Below are 19,833 nucleotides of genomic sequence, written 5' to 3'. Positions count from 1 at the left end.
AAGTGCGTCATTGTTTACAAGAGAAGGAGCGCTGTACAAAAGTTGAACTGTCTTTGCTGTAGATTTGTATTTGAAAATGCACGCCGGGAAAAATATTAACTTTTCATCCATTGCCTATACATGATCATGAGCGATTGAAGCTCTGGCTTATCGTGCTGAACCTGGATATCAGTACACACCTACATTTTCTCAAATATTGGAGGGTGTGCAGTGAACATTTTACCCCTGAGGATTTCATCGGCTGTGCCCATGCTGTTTTTCCAGCAAACTCGGGTATGTGTGAAAACTTTGTCATTGTCATGCCTCCCTCAGTGCTCTGCTCCTCATCGCCCGACTTCTAATTCACCGCACCTGCACTCAATTCACTCGCTCATCACTGCCTGCATAAATAACTCACCTTCACGCCACCTCACTGTCAAGTCTCCCACAAAGGACACTTGGTTTCACTAACTACAACTTGTGTGGCTTGAATTCCTGACAGTCATATAGTCTATATATTTCTGCTAAAGAAAAAGCACAAGTAGATAACGCAACGGCATCGCTCTGAAATAAAGGATGGTTATTTACTGCAGTAATGTTTTTTTTATTATTATTATTTGGAAATGATTGTTTTTTTTTATAATGTTTTGAAATTGTTTTGGACTGTTTTCGTTTGTGAACAGCGCTTGGTCTGTGGTCTGTGCAAGTTTGTAAACAATGACGCGCTTCCTGACTCCTCCACGTGACACGTGACCTTACCAACGAGCTTACTTCATCTCTCTCATGAGCCCACGTCACAGAGATGTATGGAAGCGAACATTTGTAGATAAAAAGTATATAAGTATTGTTTTGTTTCTAAAAATAATCAATCGTTTGTGTTCAGAACTTTATTTGTCGACTGGAGTCGGGTGGATTATTTTGATGCACCCTAAATATGCATTTTGGACTGTCAAAAAATGGAGGACATTCACTTGTATTGTTTAAAGGAAGAAGCCTGAAATGAAATCCTAAAAATCTTAAATTCTGTTTTGATGAAGAAAGAAACTCCGATACATCTTGGATGGCCTGAGGGTGAGTAAATTATCAGCAAATTTTCATTTTTGGGTGAACTATTCCTTTAAGTCTGATGGTCAATTCTTGATGGCTATTACTTTGTTGGTCAAGGTTGGTTATCTATACTTTTTAATTATTAGCTGAAGAGTAGTCTTAGCCTCATACCGCACGCCAGTATATGTACAGCATATTGCACCAAAAATGTAAGGACTTGCCAAGATCCAGCCTGATCTCATTGAAATTACCTGATTTTGGTCTTTTTTTTTTTTCTTTTTTTTTTGCAATATGACATTACATGGTTCATTACATGTATCGCTGCAGTTCCGAGGTGAAATGTCCACTGTGTGGCGCTAAAAGTGAGTTAAATTTTCACCCAAACGGATGAGGTTTTTAAGGTTAAATCTCTATTGAGATGTAATTCAACAAAACCTACGTCACTACCCTAAACCTTAAACCTAACCCATAGTGTCATAAAAAGTCAATGTGAGATGAAAAACACAATTGCAGAAACAATCACTTCATTTTGTGGAGCTTCAGTGACACTTTCAGCTCACGTGTTGACTATTGTGCTCTTCAGGACTCGTTCCCTGGTCCTTTGCATGGCAAGTGCAACACTCTGTCAGTAGAGCTACCATGCAATTTGATCCAATTTGAACAAGTTTGTTAATGTAGTTAGTTATTATATCCATGTATGTGGTTACAGACAAACCATATAGAACAGTGAAATCTCTTACACTTCTTCTCTGTCTTGCCTGCACTCAACATTGTCTAAAAAGGAGACGGGTGACGTGAGCTCCACTGAAACCCTCTTCAATCCTATTGGTTGTCGCTCCAGAAAGTCACTCCTGGTTTGCATAAAGTTAAACTTTTCTCAACTTTCTCAAGTCTCTGGACACGCCCACATCTAGTCGGCAGGAGTCGTTGTCGTACGTGTCGCTGAAAGTCACCAGCTCTCATTGAAAATGAATGAGATCTAGTCACTTTGTCGCTGCATGTGTGTGCAGGCATTAAGTGGGCAGTTCTTGGTGATAAAAAGCTGCGAAGTGGACCAGGCTTTATGCTGATAGTCTAACGTCTGGCAACGTAAGATTAGTAAACTACTGTACATAAGAACAGTAACCTGAGTGTCTAAAACTACAGTTTTAGACACAATGGCTCACAAGTCTTCTTCGAACTGAGTGAAGAAGAGGACTTGTGAGCCATTGTTGCTTAATCAGATGATTTCAATGAAGTTGGAATCCAAATCTACAGTACGCTTGACTGTAAATAAATCATGATCTTCAGCAGGTATATAAACATAAATGACTCTAATGCTTGGGTTCTGAGAATATGGGCTGAAATTAAGGCAGTTTACTACTTCAAATGCAATATTTGTTTCAACATGATCACACAGGAAATCAACATGCTGCTTCTGAATGTTCATGTAGCCTGACATCAACCCCATTCTGCTGAATTTCTGACAAGCTGCATCCCCCATCAGACATTTTTGCATTACCTAAAATTTGTTTACCTTTACTTCTAGCCCTACAGAAATCTCCTTGATATGGGTTCTGGTCCCATGGAAACCAGGAAGTTATTGTGTTCACATAAAAAATGATGAGCACAATTTTGGGGGTTGCATTTTCAATCTAAAATCTGTATTGGCTCCGGTACTGACGTCCCGACGAGCCCGATCCAAATCTGATACCATGTGTTAGTCATGTTCGTCACCGTCAAACTCCAAAACTGATATAAAAGAACCATAAAAACACCATTAAAGTAGTTCATATGACTCATAGTGCATATTATTCAAAGCCACTTGAAGACATGCAATACCTTTATGAATTGCAAAAGGCTGTGTTTAATGAGTAAATATACACAGGTAGTATGTATGCGCAGCGCGTTAGTGAATGGCGCTGCTCTGTTGACACACAAACATAACGTGCAGGCGGCTGGTAAGGTGGTCAGGTGGTGAATCCACGAGTTCAGCCCTCAGAACTTGTGGATATTTTCATATGTGAGCGTTACTTATGAACAGCATCTCAGGTGTAGAGGCTCAATAGTTCGGTTCACTTAAAATATGCATTTAGAATGGCACTGGAGAAGCATTTTACCAGAATTTGAATAAGAACCGAATTAAACTACTGTGAAGTAGCCCACAAACAGACACTTACAGGACTTCGTGGAGGATTGTCAAAATAAAAGTCAGAGGGTTTTAAAGTTAAAGGTACACTACTGAAATATATTACTGTTGTGTCAATAATAATAATAGTAATAATAATAATAATAATTTATTATTATCATTATTATTCGTTTACACATTATAACCATATTTAAATTGAATGGGTTCCAAAAAAAAAACTGTGTGAATAAAAAGTGGACTGACAGTGGATCTTACAACTAAATTGAACAAAAAAGAGATCTGAATCCTTTAAAGTCCAGATACAAGTTGAAAACATTTTGCAAAGAAAACCGCCTTCTTTTCTACTGAAGGCTTACATTTAGTTTTGCTGCTACATTATCCAGTAAACTAGTTAACAATAATTTTTTCTTAATAAGCAATACATTTATATTGAAATAATGTGTAGTTAGAGGTTTGTGTTTCTTCACATATTAAAGAGTACCCCCAATTAGTTCCACACAATAATGTAAAGATATTCTAAACTGATTATGCAAAAAACAACAACACTGGTATGGGATTGGTATCAGTACCTGAAGGAGCCATTTAATTTTTTATTAACTGAATTATTTTATTTTTATTTGCACTTATAATGTTAGTAAAGCTGTTTTTTAATGTGTAAAACCACTCATAATTCTGTTTGTATGACAATTTTCCACCCTTCCTTTGAACCTTGGAATTAAACTGACCTTTTTATTTATTTATTATTTTATTTATTTATTTATTTTGCTGCTGTGCCTAACTTTCCTTGCTGTTATGAGATAAAAGAACTTCATGTAGGCAACTTCTAAATCTCAAAAGATCCATTCCAGTCCAAAGAGAAAATTTATCGGAACTAAATTGCAAACACGTCTTGTGCCGAGCCAGCACCTTTCTGCTGTCAGACAGATAAATAAAAATGAAGATAACACATGATTGCCAACATTTACATGTCAGCAATGCTTATTGGATGTTTAGAAACTTGGCCCACTCAGACAGAGTGAGGAAATACACTATTATTACTAAACACCAGAAGAATGTAAAACTGAATGCAAAATTCATCAAACCATGTGCTGATTGTGTCTGCGTGAACCACCTGCGTGAAGCACCTTCATCCTTCTGATGAATCCCAACATTACAAATGAGCGGCTGAAGTGCGTTTTTATCAAGATCCCTGATTGTTTCAGTTTGAGCGGCACATTTCAGCACATATCTGTCACAATGTACTACAGGCTTTACCTACTTTGTTAAAGCCTGCTCTTTTGACTGAGAGCCCTAAATTGGATATTTCTAGGAGTGTCATTAAATATCGATACACTGATTATTGATCAGCACGTTATTTTCTCTATATGTTTTTGAGGCACTGATGTATTAAAATTAGCCGATATTTAAATTAGAAGCCTATTTTGTGTGATTTCCAATTCACTGTCAGTTGGCCTTCTGTTTAATGTAGTCTGGTGTAAAAGCTTTGGGAGACCACAAGGGGGTGCAATAACATGTACTGTATGTAATACTGAAGGACGCGTTGATGAGGTGCAGGTGGTAGTCCACAGTTGTAAATGTAGCCACCATACACACAAAAGTTACGAAGGTTTTTGTACTTCTTCAAGAATGAACTAAGTAACATTGATGAGTTTGCAGGTTAGTGTATGAAACTGGTGTAACTCCGCAAACTGAACGATTAGAAATGTAGACATTTATTATGCAATTTCTCTGTATGTAGCCTTGAATAGGTTTCATTTATTCTATCAAACCACAAAAAGACATACTTGTAACGGAAAACACATTGTGTAGGCTTTATGAAAGATACGCACAATATATCATCCAGTGATGGCTAGAGTAAATAATCTATGTCCTTTGATAATGATTTGGGTCGAATTAAATGGAAAACTATGGAGCGGTGGCGGTGTGTGTACCTTCATAGAAAATAATTGTTTTTCATTTTAGAGTGCGCCATGTCGTCCGACAGATGTGCGACCCCCTTTAATCTATCCTGTTGCTCGCATTTTACCAAAGTTGTGCTGAGAAATATGTATAAAGAGGCAAAAACTATTGTGTAACGATTAGCCCTATTTATATCTTAAAAATGCTGATATATATCAATAATCATTGAGAAAATTTTCTGATTATCAATACCTGAAAAAGCATACATTCAAAGTCTAGATATTTGTTTTATATGGTGAAATCATGTGGAATGATCTCGTGGAAGCCTTGAATTGGATGGTGCATACAGTAAGGCCTAAGAGCTTTTCTCTTCCTCTCACATCTCAAAGATAAACTGCTTTAGGAATATTCCCTATAGCACAACACTTTATCATATTAAGAGTACCTCAACCCTGATTGGACAGTTAAATCAGTGGATGTGTAATTCGAGCTGAAGTCACTCAATTACACACAAGCTAGCGCAAACAAATGTTTTATGATTATGATTTTTACTTTCCAGGCCTTAACTTTTTTCATTGCCATCATTAACAGATTCTGAGCACAATTAATTCTCTGCATCTCATCAGTACATTACTTTCAATTATAAAAATAGGAAAACTTAACGCTGGACTTTAATTGCCATCCTAAATAAAGTTTAAGGAATAGTTCACCCAAAAATTAAAAGGATATCCTATCTGCTCTTTTCCACCGAATGAAAGGTAATGGGTATCATGGTAGTATCACAAGGAGTATCATAATAATAGTCCATATGACACTTCCACTTTATTCTTTGCTTCTGACTTCATATCTACCTTTATGTAAAAACAGATACAAATATGAGTCGTTATTCACTAGATATATTCACCTTTGCTGCAGCTCCTTATTTGTCTATGCAACTTATGTAGTCCATTTCAGAGATTTGTTCTGAGATTAAGCTGTTCCTAACACATTGGCACCAAAAGTGGAGATACATTTTTTTTAAAAATGGTGAAAAATTAAAAGTCATTTAATATATATATATATATATATATATATATATATATATATATATATATATATATATATATATATATATATATATTAAAGGTGCAATATGGCATTTTTTTTGCCAATGTGTGAACGGCTTGTAACGCAATTTAAAAAATGAGCCCTTCCCGGACATCCTAGATTGCCTATTAAAGCCTGTAGACTAATTTTCATGCAAAGGGAGCAGGTCGCTTTTGCCAGGAAAATCCAAAGGATGTGACATTTATGCGCGCTCCCGAGAGCCTTGCCTCAGTGCTTCTCTTCCGCTATTCAACAGCAACAACAAACTGCAACACTAGGTAACATTATCTTAGAGATGGAATCCAGCAAATGTCCGGCTCCCAGCACAACATCAACTCCTACACAAACTCTTGAGTAATCAAAAAAAAAAAAAAAAAACATTTATCTACTGAATCCCATCTGGCTAAGGGGGAACGTGATCGTGGTCGAGTGAAAACTAGAGTGAACATCAGCAGGGCATTTGATTCTTGGAGGGACCTTCATTCGGTTTTGGGGATCAAAACCGACCCTGAGTTGGCATTCTTCTTATTGGACAGGTAAGCTTACATAACTGCAGAACATGTGAAATATAGTGCCATAAGGATTGATCTGTGTAATTTTAGCAACATGAAATGAATGCTAGACAATGTTCAAGATAATGCAAAAAGACCCATTCACTTAATGGCCACAGGTGTCATTAATAACAAGGGTTTCTGAATCTTACATACTGCACCTTTAATTTATCACCTTTTTATCACGAATTATTTTGCATTCATAAAGTATTCAGACTCATTTTTTTCACATTTTGCTATGTTGCAGCCTTATGCTAAAATGGGGCTACACTCCATACCCCATAATGACAAAGCAAAAACCAGATTTTTGATAACTTTTCAAATTTATTAAAAAGAAAAAACTGAAATATCACACTGACATAAGTATTCAGAGCCTTAACTCAGTACTAAGTTGAAGCACCTTTGGCAGCGATTACAGCCTCAAGTCTTTTTGGGTATGATCCGACAAGCTTTGCACACCTGGATTTTGGGATTTTCTGCCATTCTTCTCTGCAGATCCTCTCATGCTCTGTCAGGTTGAATGGGGACCATTGGTGGACAGCCATTTTCAGGTCTCTCCAGAGATGTTCGATTGGTTTCAAGTCCGGGATCTTGCTGGGACACTCAAGGACATTCACCAATTCAGGCAGTCTATTGTGTGTGGGTAAATTATGTAAGTCAGCCACTCGAGAATGCTGACACCCTTTTTCAGGGGTCATGTGTATGTCCTAAATACTAAATGCTCCAGTAAACCAAAATAATACCTCAAGTAAAGATGTCAAACTTCTAAATAAAAAGATACAATGAATAAAAAGCTCTCCGTCTTTCAAGACCTTCAAAACCCAAACTCGCACTGATGTAAGAACATTTTGCTCTCCATCTAGAGTGTTCAATTTTGAACGACATGAACGATATTTCAAATCATGCAGCTTGGTGAGGAGAGGTGTGCTGATTTTCTGATTTTTTAAAGGTGTTATTATACTTGAATCAAAGGAAGAACGGGTGTGATGTCATTTCAGGTAAAAACTAGCCAAAAAAGGTGCTTTTGAGTTTGATGCGGAGGTTTAAAACAGCTTGCCAGCGTGAACTTCTTCTTACTGCCATTGGTCAATTTAATCAGTGGGTGTGACCTGATGCTCCACCTACTTTGACGGCAACATCTTTTTCCGGTGTAATGATAAATTGAGTCCATCCGGTAAATCGAGTCCCCATATGACATCACAGTGATTGTATAATAGTTGTTGACTGGGGGGGGTGGGGGGTACATTATTGAATGTACATTATTGACATACTGTATATTGTACAACAGGGGGCAGTCGTACTCATAAGGAGCGAATGACTACAAGTGTATCCTTCAGTGATTGCAAGTCCATTTCTCCTGCATATCTGCATGCAGTACAGAGCCAAAGCTCTTATTTCTCAGATCATTTTATGCTGTTTTTCACATTGTTTATTAAGATGTACTGTATTTCCCAGCACATATCTCCTGCATTTCTGTATGCAGTGCAGAGCTGTAACTCAGTGCATTCCTAAATAATTCACACCTATTTCCTATGCAAGAAGTATATTGTACTACAGGTGATAGTTATACTCCTAAGGAGCGAATGGCCTAAAGTGAATCCTTCAATGATAACTGCAAGTCCATGCATATCTGTATGCAGTACAGAGCCAAAGCCCTCATTTTATGCTATTTTTTCACATTGTTTATGAAGATGTACTGTATTCCCTAGCACATTTTTTCTAAACTTTCACCTAAATATGATTATTTTGTCTTTTCTACAGCAACGCCTGAAATTGTGCCTTCTGCAGGGTCTCACCAATATTACTTCCAGCAGGTCTCAGTGAGAGCCCATTTAAATTCCTGTCACTGGATTGTATGCAGGTTTATCTCTCACTTTCTCTATCTAGGTGTCTTTCCAAGACTTCACCATTACCTACTAATGGCTAATTGCCAAAGATGGCAACCATTTTAGATAAGAAAGCACAACTGCGGTGCTTCTGCCTTCGGCTCAAAACATCCCTAAGCAGCACAAAATGTGCTGTCCACGTGCCACAACTGTGGCGCCTTTTGGGTCATGCAACAAACTCCCATAACACCACAAAGCAGCACAAACGTGCTGTACAGGTGCCACAACTGCTGTGTCCTTCGGACCATGTGACAAATTCCCACCACACTGCAAAGCAGTGCAAACATGCTGTACAGGTGCCGCAACTGCGATGTCCTTCAGACCATGCGATAAACTCCCACCACACCGCAAAGCAACGCAAACGTGCTGTACGGGTGCCGCGACTGCGGTGTCCTTCGGACCATGCGACAAACTCCCACCACACGGCAAAGTAGCGCAAATATGCTGTACAGGTGCTGCAACTGCGGTGTCCTTCAGACCATGTGACAAACTTCCGCCACACCGCAAAGCAGCGCAAATGTGTTTTCCAGGTGCCGCAACTGCGGAACCTTTCAGGCCGTGCCACTAAATCTCCCACAACACCGCAATTATGTTTCCTGTTTCCTCTTATGTTTCCTCTTATTAAAACTCTAGGGGCACAGCTCATAAATATATACCCATCACAAACCGTAATTCAGCAAGGCTCCTTACTCTGCGCCACCCGCCATTCGAATGCAGTGTGGGCCTTCCTGTTCAAACGCTATGCAGGCTTTCCCATCTAATTGCAGTGTGGGCTCTCCTGTTCGAATGCAATGTGAGATTTCATGTCATTCATTCCGTGGGCTCTCCCATCCAAAACGCAGTATGAGCTCTCCTGTTCGAGTGCAGTGGTGGTGCAGTAATCCTAAGAGCCTTTTAGCTTTTCCCGTTAACGTTGGCATTGGCATTTTCTTTTGCTCATGGTCGAAATGAGCCCGACACACAATAAGGTGTGCCTAAATGTGATAAACCATGTGTGCTCTATTTGATACTGCAGCCACAGTGCCCCACCAGATAATGTGCTGCAGCGCCTGCCCACGATCGATACTGCCGCAGCATTGATCGCATATTCTCGATAATCCGCTCCCGCAGGAGCACCCCCCCCCTTTTTTTTTTACTATTCCATCTCCTCTACTCCACTGCCACAGCACTGCCTTAACTCTGCTCCCGCAGGAGGCCCACTTTACTCTACTGCCGCAGCAGCGTTTTACCATGCTTCTGCCGAAGCCTTTTTGTCTTCACTTCTCAACAGCTGCAGCTAGCATTACAGGAGATTGCAATCACCACCTCCTCTTCTCAAAGCACCATATTTCCCTATCTATGGGTAGTTTATTGAGTGAGGCTACCTCTGCAAACAAGCCACGTTACTCTCGTTCTCATTCTCCCCGTTCGATTGCTTGCTGGGCTTACCTGTTCGAATGCCGCGAGCACTCTCTCTATAGAGCAGTCTCCCATTCAAATCACAGTGTGAGCCCTCCCTTTTGAACGCAGAACAAGCCAACTCTAGCTCTTATTTTCCCAGTTCGATTGCTTGCTGGGCTTACCTATTCGAATGCTGTTAGCGCTCTCTCTTTATAGAGAAGTCTCCCATTCTAATCGAAGTGTGAGCCCTCCCTTTCGAATGCAGCGTGAACAACTCTCGTGCTCATTTTCCCAGTTTGATTGCTTGCTGGGCTTACCCGTTCGAATGCCATGAGCTCTCTCTCTCTCTCTCTCTATAGAGCAGTCTCCCATTCGAATCGCAGTGTGAGCCTCCCTTTCGAACGCAGCGTAACCAACTCTTGTGCTCATTTTCCCAGTTCGATTGCTTGCTGGGTTTACCTGTTCAAATGCCGTGAGCTAAACCTCTCTCTCTTAGAACAGTCTCCTGTTTGAATCACAGTGTGAGCCCCCCCTTTCGAACGCAGCATGAGCCAACTCTCATTTTCACCTTCCCTGTTCACATACCGTGAGCCCACCCACTTCTACGTCGAGTGGTGGTCTCTCGTTCGAATCGCAGCGTAACCCTCTCGACCAGCCATCGTACAAGAACGCACCTTCAAACTTCCTGCCATAGTCATGGTACTGTTCTTTCATCTTAACGCCTTTTTGGGGGTAATCAGGACTCGAGTTGAGTCTTGAGCTTCGAGCCCTCCAGTATAGGGACAGCAAGCCAAATACGTTTACTGCTTCAACTCAAGATTACATTAACATACGAACTACTGAAATGGAAATAATTAACGGAGGTTCGGGAGGAGCATGTTAATTTAATCTGACAAATCACAGCCCACGAGCAGAAGTACATAAGCCGCTGCTTACCTGCTTCCTGTGAAAACTCTCCTGACATCCCACCTCCACCCCATCTCCACATATTCTCTAGATTCATTATCTAAGTAAGTAAAGTCCAGGGGGGTAATCAGGACCCGAGTCGAGTCTCGAGCTCCGAGCCCTCCAGTATACAGAGAGCAAACCATACATATTTTCTGCTTCAACACAAGATTACATTAACATACGAACCACTGAAGCCATATGTAAGTGCATGTTGCTGATTATTACATTTTATTTAATTAAGTTATAATAATAAGGGTGTTTATTGTTATCAGTGTTTCATTCAGTGATCTTACATCCTACATTCAAGTTTTGCATCTAAAGCACCCAATAGTGACACTGAAATACAAACGCAGATGTTCTACACGTCTACGTTCAAACATATAAAGTTATTAAACTAGTCTTAATCAACTCACCCTTTTTTACAGAAACCATGATCCAGCTCATAACAACTTAAAATATAATCTGCATGCACAATAAAATTCATTTACATCTCTCGATTGAAACTTTTCGCCCCCTCATTCAAGTCCTTGGTTCACGCATGCTCATTATCAGCTCACTGATCAGCAGTTCTCAGTATTATGTTCGAAAGAAGTGATTCTCAGTTTAGTGTACTGCTGACTCGAGAACTGCTGTCCCCGGATCAGTGTACTGCTGACTCGAGAACTGTAGACAGGATCATCTTTATACATTGATAAAACGGTAATACAATCAAGTTATAAACATATTTCCAGTATGTTTTATTTGTAATACTTTCGGCTGTTCAGCAAAATACACCAGAAACATTTTTTCATTTTTCCTCTTAATCACATGCATGCTCAATGTCAGCAGCTCATTGGTTCTCAGTATGTCGGACACCACCGAAAGAGGCAATTCTCAGTTCAGTGTACTGTTGACTCAAGAACTGTTATGAGTGACTCATTGTACTGTTGACTTGAGAGCTGCTGTCCTGGGATCAGTGTACTATTCACTCGAGAACTGTTACAAGCGACTCCTTGTACTGTTGACTCGAGAACTGCTATGAGCAACTGAATGTACTGTATACTCGAGAGCTGCTGTGCTGTCCCCAGATCAGTGAGTGTACTATTTACTCAAGAACTGTTGCGACCGGACCATCATCATATGTTGATAAAACGGTAATACAATCAAGTCATAAACATATTTCCAATATGTTTTAGTTGTTAAACTTTCTACTGTTCAGCAAATTACACCAGAAACACACATTTCGACCCTTAATCACACGCATGCTCAATGTCAATAGCTCATCGGCTCTCAGTATGTCGGACACCTCAGAAAAAGGAAATTCTCAGTTCAGTGTACTGTTGACTCGAGAACTGCTGTGAGCGACTCAATTTACTGTTGACTAGAGAGGTGCTGTGCTGTCCCCGGATCAGTGAGTGTACTGTTGACTCAAGAACTGCTGCGACCGGAGCGTTGATCTAGTTGAAGCGGTTCATTGCAAAGAAGTGATAAGAAAAGCAGATATCACCAGTTCTAGGATCATATTACCCCCGGTTATCGGCTCATTTCGATTCGGAGTCTCAGGCACATCAGAGAGACAGTTTAAGATAGAGTAACTTGGGGGTCAGTGTTGACTCGGGATGCGAACTGTTTCAAACTATTCAGTCTGCTTTGGTGAACTGGTTCAACTCATTCACAAGAAAGAACCGGTATTTAAAAAATTATTTGTTCGCAAACTGGACATCACTATCAGTCAGTCGTGGTCAGTAAACATGAACACACTGAATGCAGAGCTACCAAGCTGCAACAAACTTACTGTACCTACATCGGTGCAATCGTTGTCACGAAGAGACATTTTCCAAGTCCATGTTATGCAATTTATTATTTTTTTATTAAGTTAAAGTTTAACATGTAGTCTCCTGGCAGGACAGTGTGTGTCTCATCTTCAAATGCTACTCTAAACAGCAGCATGAGCGATGTCCAAGGGGTTTGCAAACAGAATACCACTGCTTAGCTGTTTCAATTTTTTTCTAGCTCTGAGTGAAGAACGAAGTAGAACGTCATCATGAGTGTATGGGAGCCTTAAAGGAATAGTTCACCCCAAAATGAAAAATTCTCTCATCATTTACCCTCATGATATCCCAGGTGTTTATGACTTTCTTTCTTCAGCAGAACACATTTGAAGAAAAACAGAAAAATATCTCAGCTCAGCAGGTCTTAAAATGCAATTGAATGGTGATCTGACTTTTGAAGCTCAAAAAATCACATAAAGTCAGCATAAACATCATCAATACGACTCCAGTGGTTAAATTAATGTCTTCTAAAACTATATGATTGCTTTTGGTGCGATTTGACGTAATCGCGTTGGCATGTTCATGCGAGAACTGGCACACGTGCAACACGCATGGAAGAGCAGCGCTGTTTACAAGTGAGTAGAAGGAATGCTGTGCAGAAGCCTTGTTGGTTTGGGTTGAGATCTGTATTTGTATCTGTTTCTTTACTCACAATGATGCATTTGTGTGCTTTTCCTGGATGTCTCAACTGAGAGTAAAACGTGAGATTTCATCCGTATCATGAAAACACGAATACATCACACGAGAGATCGTGTGACTGCGTGAACTCCACCCTTTCATGAAACTGAGCGGAAGCGTTGGATTATATTTAATAAAGTACTTAAATATTGATCTTTTTCACACCAAAAGCAATCATGATCGCTGTATAAAATGTAATTTAACCACTGGAGTTGTATTGAAGACATTTATGCTTACTGTCTGTGATTTTTGTAGCTTCAAAAGTCAGATCACCACCCACTTGCATTTTAAGGACCTACTGAGCTAAGATATTTTTCTATTTTTCTTCAAATGTGTTCTGGTAAAAAAGAAAGCCCTGGGATATCATGAGGGTGAGTAAATAATGAGAGAATTTAAATTTTTGGGTGAATTATCCCTTTAAAACTGGCAAAGAAATCCCAAAGACTTACACTGACGGAGGCACCCGAAACAAATCTAGAGACCAGAATATCACAGAGACTTGGGGATGGACTTCTTCACAGAACACACTAGCGACCACCTAGCAATGCCTTAGAAACACACTGTCAACAACATAGCAATGCCCTGGCAAATATCTGACAACACCCTACCATATTTTTGGTGAATTTACCTTGTAAAATAGCACAGACACACACACATGGGTGAACTGAAATCTGGATTGTAAATTTTTAGACTTACCTGCAAAGACAGATTTATGAGTATTTCAATAAAAGCCTTTCTACATTTAACAGCTTCAGACTGTGAGATATATGGGCTTTGCTTTGGAGGAATTGCTTTTTTAAGGTGGGCAATCTTATGAGTTTTTTTATAATAGTGAAAAGTGGAGCACTAGGAAGGGAACATTGATTGTGTTGACAGGACATTCCAGTTTTAGCTACAACTGAATATAATGTCTTCAGAAGACTTGGAATGTAGCGCACAAGTCATAGAGACTACTTCCATGATGCTTTTATGGTGTCACTTTTCCCTTTTTGGAGCTTGACATCAATGGCAGCATTCTGTGGTGAAATATTTCGGTATAATGATCACTAAACTAAGTAACTGACCGTTGTCCCAGACCACCAATTTCATGTCTCTCATATCACTTTGTGCTCTCTTTCCTCAAATAAAATAATTTCAACACAAATCAATATTTAATGTCCTTGTATTTATTTATTTGGTAAGTAGCCATGTAATAAGAGCCGCTTCACAAGAGAGTGACACAAGAGCCCTCTGGTCCTGATCACCTCGATGGGGTTTATTTTGGGATAATGACTGGCTGACTGTACATTATCTCTTCCCTCAACCTCTTACTTTAACCTTATGAAAGAGTACAACCTGCTTTGTTAAAGAGGACAGACTTACCCTCTGCTGTGTCCTCACTGACCGATGTCCTGCTGGACTGTCCAAGTCCCATGTCTTCTTCAAATTTCTCCAGTTTAAAATGGAAACATCCTGTGCTGGTCAATGAGGATATAAACCTCTTTAACAGAATGACCTGTGACAGTACGGATGAGAAGGGCAGAGTTCAGTGATATTGTGAGAATAATTAAAATATCTGGTCACATTTTACATTGCAGTAATCGTTTTACATTGTAGGAGAGAGCAAGGCTAATTGTCACACTGGGAAGTTTTTACAAGGACTGTATCTCAGGTTTTGATTCAAAAATGTGTGTTTGCTCTAGCAGTGGTTTTGTACTGTATGTTGGTTTCAAACATCGATTTGAAAACTGTCTTAAATAAGAAATTTAATTTTATTATTAAAATGTCCTTCAAGCTAAAAATTTAAAGGTGCACACAGTAACTTTTTGTTCATGTCATATTGGACTTACAGTGACACCTAGTGGCCTGGATGCTGCATCATTCAAAATCAATAGTTTTCAGTTACAGATGTCATTGTAGAAATTCACTATTCACAATCAGCCATGACTAATTTAATCCAAGAGTGAAAGTGTCCAATAACAAGACAGTTACTGAGATTAAGCCAGTAGTATTCAGCTGGTCATGTGATGCTAACATGGCTGCCCCCATTAGGGCACCCCCACCCCATGCAGAATAAAACAGCTTTTATAAGGTTACTGATATGACTAGGGTCCTAATCTCATGTGAGTGCTCATGATTTTATACATATGTCTGAAAATTACAATTCATTTATTTCAGAGTAAATCTTTTTTAATGGGGAAAAATGAGTGCACCTTTAAATATCATTATATTTTGTGACAGTTGTCAGGTGAACAAGTGAGCTCAATAAAATCACTCTAACATAAACTGAGGTAAGGGTCAATTATTTAATAACAGTAGATTTTACTGGAAAGGTTGAGCCGTGTTCTCAGGACAATTATTCACATAAATGTCAGGTTGGGGCAAGTTGTCACATGTGTTTTATATGTTGTCAGTTTATACATTTCAACAATTAAAATGTTGGCCAAAACAGTAGCTTGATATTTTGTCTTTTTGATTAATTGATATGTTTCCTAATTGTTTTACTGTTAAAATATTGCTGAAAAGCCTTTAAATAGCTTATAATATTCATTCTGGAAGAATGGGCTACTTTTTACATTATAGCATAAAGTATTTCATTTAAAAAAAAAAAGGCATTTTTTTCTCAAATTCAGTGTCAAAAACATCGTTCACATTGTATCAACTTACCCCCTATAGTCTTACAACATGCCCACTATATGGGTCTACATGCGTTAAATGCACAGTATTTATTTTCCTTGGCAATAACAGTAAAAAGGCTCAAATTTTTTCATTTATTTTTTTATTTATTTATTTTTTTAGCCAAGGTTTTTAAGTATGTGTATATACAGACATTAACTTGTGAAAATAAACTCACCTTGAGAAATATCCACTGGTGTAAAAAAAAACAAAACAAAAAAGAAAGTGTGACAACAAGCCCCAGTCTCCCATATTTCATGTACACATATTAATTTACAATAGTAGCAATTATTAATAATTAATTTGGCTAAATATGTTACTAAGTACAATTAGTTATTAAGTACGTATCTATTCACTGAAGTGTAACCAAAATATTTATACCACATACTGCTGAAGCTGTAATATTGTTAATTCTAAAATATTACTCAATCAAGGGTTAGATTATATTTAGACTTGTAGATGAACTCCAGACTAGTTTAATATGACAGAAAATCATAAGAGCGCAATAGCAAGCATTCACCTACCGTATCACATGCCAACATGAATCAAATCCGATTAGTAAATGATCGAAAGAACGAACGACCATCGGAAGAGTGTTAGGACACATGAATCGAGAGTATCCCGCACAACTTCTTCACTCACTGAAGGTACACCGCAATGCTGTTAGGAAAACCTTGCAGAGCCGGAGTCAATGACACACTCACTTGCATATGCTACTGCTTACCTCCGATGCACATAAGAACATAAAGTGTCCCGCATCGCATTAGCGTAATAGAGCATCCGACTCCGCTGCCTGTCCGTCTGATCTGAGAGCGGTGAGATCGCGTCCTCAACTGTTGATGTGCAGCTCTGATATGGTGGTGATGAATGATGGGTGGAAGCGTCCCGCTGGTGGGAGGTTCGTTTATTCACAGTTTCTCTCGTTATGTGGTTGAAGTCATCTGTATTCAGTGTTAGTGAGCTGCAGGTCTCCTCAACGACTTTGTGAGTGATATCGACATCGACGCAGTGTGTTTACAATCGGACCATTTGATCAAACAGACACTCTCGTAGTCGCGCTGTTAAATTATCTATTAAACTAAATGGAACAATGAATTAATTTAACAATAATTTATTGGGGAAAAAACACAAAAAATGGCCATTATGCTGACAATGACTTGACATTTAATTTATGAATTAAATTTCAAATTTATGCATTTATTTGTGTGGCCTGTAACAACTCAGTGTGCCATATTAATTAGTAAATATTTAATTAAAAGCATTGTTAAATATATCAATGTATACCTCAGTGTTTAACAAACTATGTCAATATATTTTTCAAAAAATTGATAAATCATGAAATGTGTCAATAAATATCTATATCATGAAATGTGTCATATGCAACAGCCTGTATATTATTTATTGACACATTTTCTTAGTTATGTATTGACATAGGCTATATATTTAATTATTTATTGATATATTTCATGATTTATTTATTTATTAACAGATGTATTAAAAAATAAAATAAAAAAAGAATTCTCCCCAATTTGGAATGCCCAATTCCCAATGCGCTCTTAAGTCCTCGTGGTGGCGTAGTGACTCGCCTCAATCCGGGTGGCGGAGGAAGAATCTCAGTTGCCTCTCTCTGAGACCATCAATCCGCGCATTTTATCACGTGGCTTGTTGAGCGCGTTACTGCGGAGACCTAGTGCGTGTGAAGACTCATGCTATTCTCCGCAGCATCCACGCACAACTCACCACGCGCTCCCACCGAGAACGAACCACATTATAGCGACCATGAGGAGGTTACCCCATGTGACTCTATCCACCTTAGCAACCGGGCCAATTTGGTTGCTTAGGAGACCTGGCTGGAGTCACTCAGCACGCCCTGGAATCAAACTCGCAACTCCAGGAGTGGTATTAACAGATGTATTACTTTATTGATATATTTAATGATATATAATGTATTAATTAAATAAATACATGAAATGTTGATTTGTGTTCAGATTATTTTATTTGAAGAAATGGAGCGCAAATTGATACGAGAGACATGAAACTTGCTGAGCTAATGTATATAAACACTACCAGTCAAAAGTTTTGAAACACACTCATTCTTTATTATAATTTTTTTTTTCTTCACATTTTAGAATAATAGTAAAGTCATTAAAACTATGGAATAACATAAATGGAACTTTGGGAATTATGTTGTGACTAAACAAAATCCAAAATAAATCGAAACTGTGTTATATTTTAGCATCTTCAAAGTACTCATCCTTTGCCTAGAATTTGCAGACATGTACTCTTGACATTTTCTCAACCAACTTCTTGAGGTATCACCCTGGGATGCTTTTTAAACAGTATTGAAGGAGTTCCCATCTATCTTGGGCACTTATTGGCTGCTTTTCTTTATTATTTGGTCCAAGTCATCAATTTCAAAAACTTTTTTTTTCTTTTTTAATTAAATTTTAGTTTTATAATGAAATAAATTAATATGGTGGCACAATTATATTTTTGTCTACAAAACTAATTTCAAACATTTAAGCATATGCCTTCAGATCAAAAGATTTTGAAGATCATGAGAAACATTTCAGTCAAGTGTTTCAAAACTATATAAATACAAACTTCACATTTCTGAAAATTTGGTGCATGCATTTTAAACTAGATTTTATCTTTTTTTCATCATTTTGGACATCCTTATTTGTCATTGATCCAAAGTCAATTCAAAGTGTAAGTTAGTGTGAAAATCTGAATTACATGGTAAAAGTGAAATTAAGTAAAATATCTACACTTAAAATATTTACATAAATGTATCTACATCAAAACTACATCAGTAAGAATACTACATATCTATCACATAGATTAATTACAATAAATAACAACTCTATAATGATTTAGTTGTTCTACTTCAGTTTATAAATATGTTTTTTTAAGTCATTCAATCAGATTTCAAAACTAATATAAATTCTGGACAGCAATGTCCAGTGGATATATAGAAGACTGTTGTTACATGTTTGCATTTGTAGATCCTAACAGTTTATGCAAAGTGGATTGGAGATTTTTAGTATTTGCACATCATGCGTTTCTTTCTTTACAGACATTTAAGGCTATAATAAATTTGATCCGGGTCATCTGTCTTTGCGAGCTAAAGCCTGTTTAGACAGTTAGGCCAACAGAATCTCTCAAATTCAAGCCAAATCACCATTTCACTGGCACTCCAGAGTACTTTACAAGATTAGATGCTTGATGCACACACAGCTCTTTTATAGCTTAACTGGCATGTACAAGTGGCCTATAGTCACCTTTGCCTGAAATGATAAATACTGAAACATGTATGATTTTCACAAAGAATCAAACTGATCATTTGTGTCTTTTTAAAATTACTGTTATTTGATTTATTCAGAAAGAAAAGTTAATGTTTTTTTCTCAGTGAAGGTCAAGCAATGAAGTGCATGCAATGAGAAGCTGCAGATGTTATAACCTACTGCCCTCTAGTTGTACAGAGCTGAAATGGGATATTTTTATCCATGTGTGCATTTTTGTATGTATAAAATAAAGTTTTTACACACATACTGAATTAATTTACAATTAAAATATATTTTCTGATAGTCTGTGGAAGAATGCAGATTAATTTATCGATCTTTTTTTCTTTTTCTTTTTTTATTTTATTTAATCTTTTATTGACTCTTACAATAAATAATGAAAAGCAAAAACATATATACATAGAATCAACATATAAACCCCGCAACCACCCCTCCCCCTCCCAATCCCCAACCCCGCCCTGACCCCCAACAAACATCCCTGTG

General features: G+C 38.1%; 1 protein-coding gene across 4 annotated transcripts in view; it reads right to left on the bottom strand.

Moving 5' to 3' along the window:
- The window catches only part of LOC127430671 (serine/threonine-protein kinase 32A-like), a 124,602-nt gene that overhangs the window by 82,786 nt on the left and 21,983 nt on the right, over nucleotides 1–19,833 (bottom strand). For 2 of the 4 annotated variants that reach the window (XM_051680619.1, XM_051680615.1), the window contains exons 1-2: nucleotides 16,773–16,889; nucleotides 14,756–14,888 (exon numbers count right to left, since the gene is read on the bottom strand). In XM_051680619.1, the coding sequence (XP_051536579.1) occupies nucleotides 14,756–14,888; nucleotides 16,773–16,793 (154 nt within the window). In that variant the 5' untranslated portion in view covers nucleotides 16,794–16,889. Of the gene's footprint in view, nucleotides 1–14,755; nucleotides 14,889–16,572; nucleotides 16,890–19,833 lie in introns of those variants that run through there. The other 2 variants (XM_051680617.1, XM_051680618.1) reach the window with 2 other exon arrangements.

Source organism: Myxocyprinus asiaticus, chromosome 40, assembly GCF_019703515.2.
Source record: "Myxocyprinus asiaticus isolate MX2 ecotype Aquarium Trade chromosome 40, UBuf_Myxa_2, whole genome shotgun sequence".
NCBI classification, from domain to species: Eukaryota; Metazoa; Chordata; class Actinopteri; order Cypriniformes; family Catostomidae; genus Myxocyprinus; species Myxocyprinus asiaticus.
This window is presented reverse-complemented; position numbering and strand designations above follow the sequence as displayed.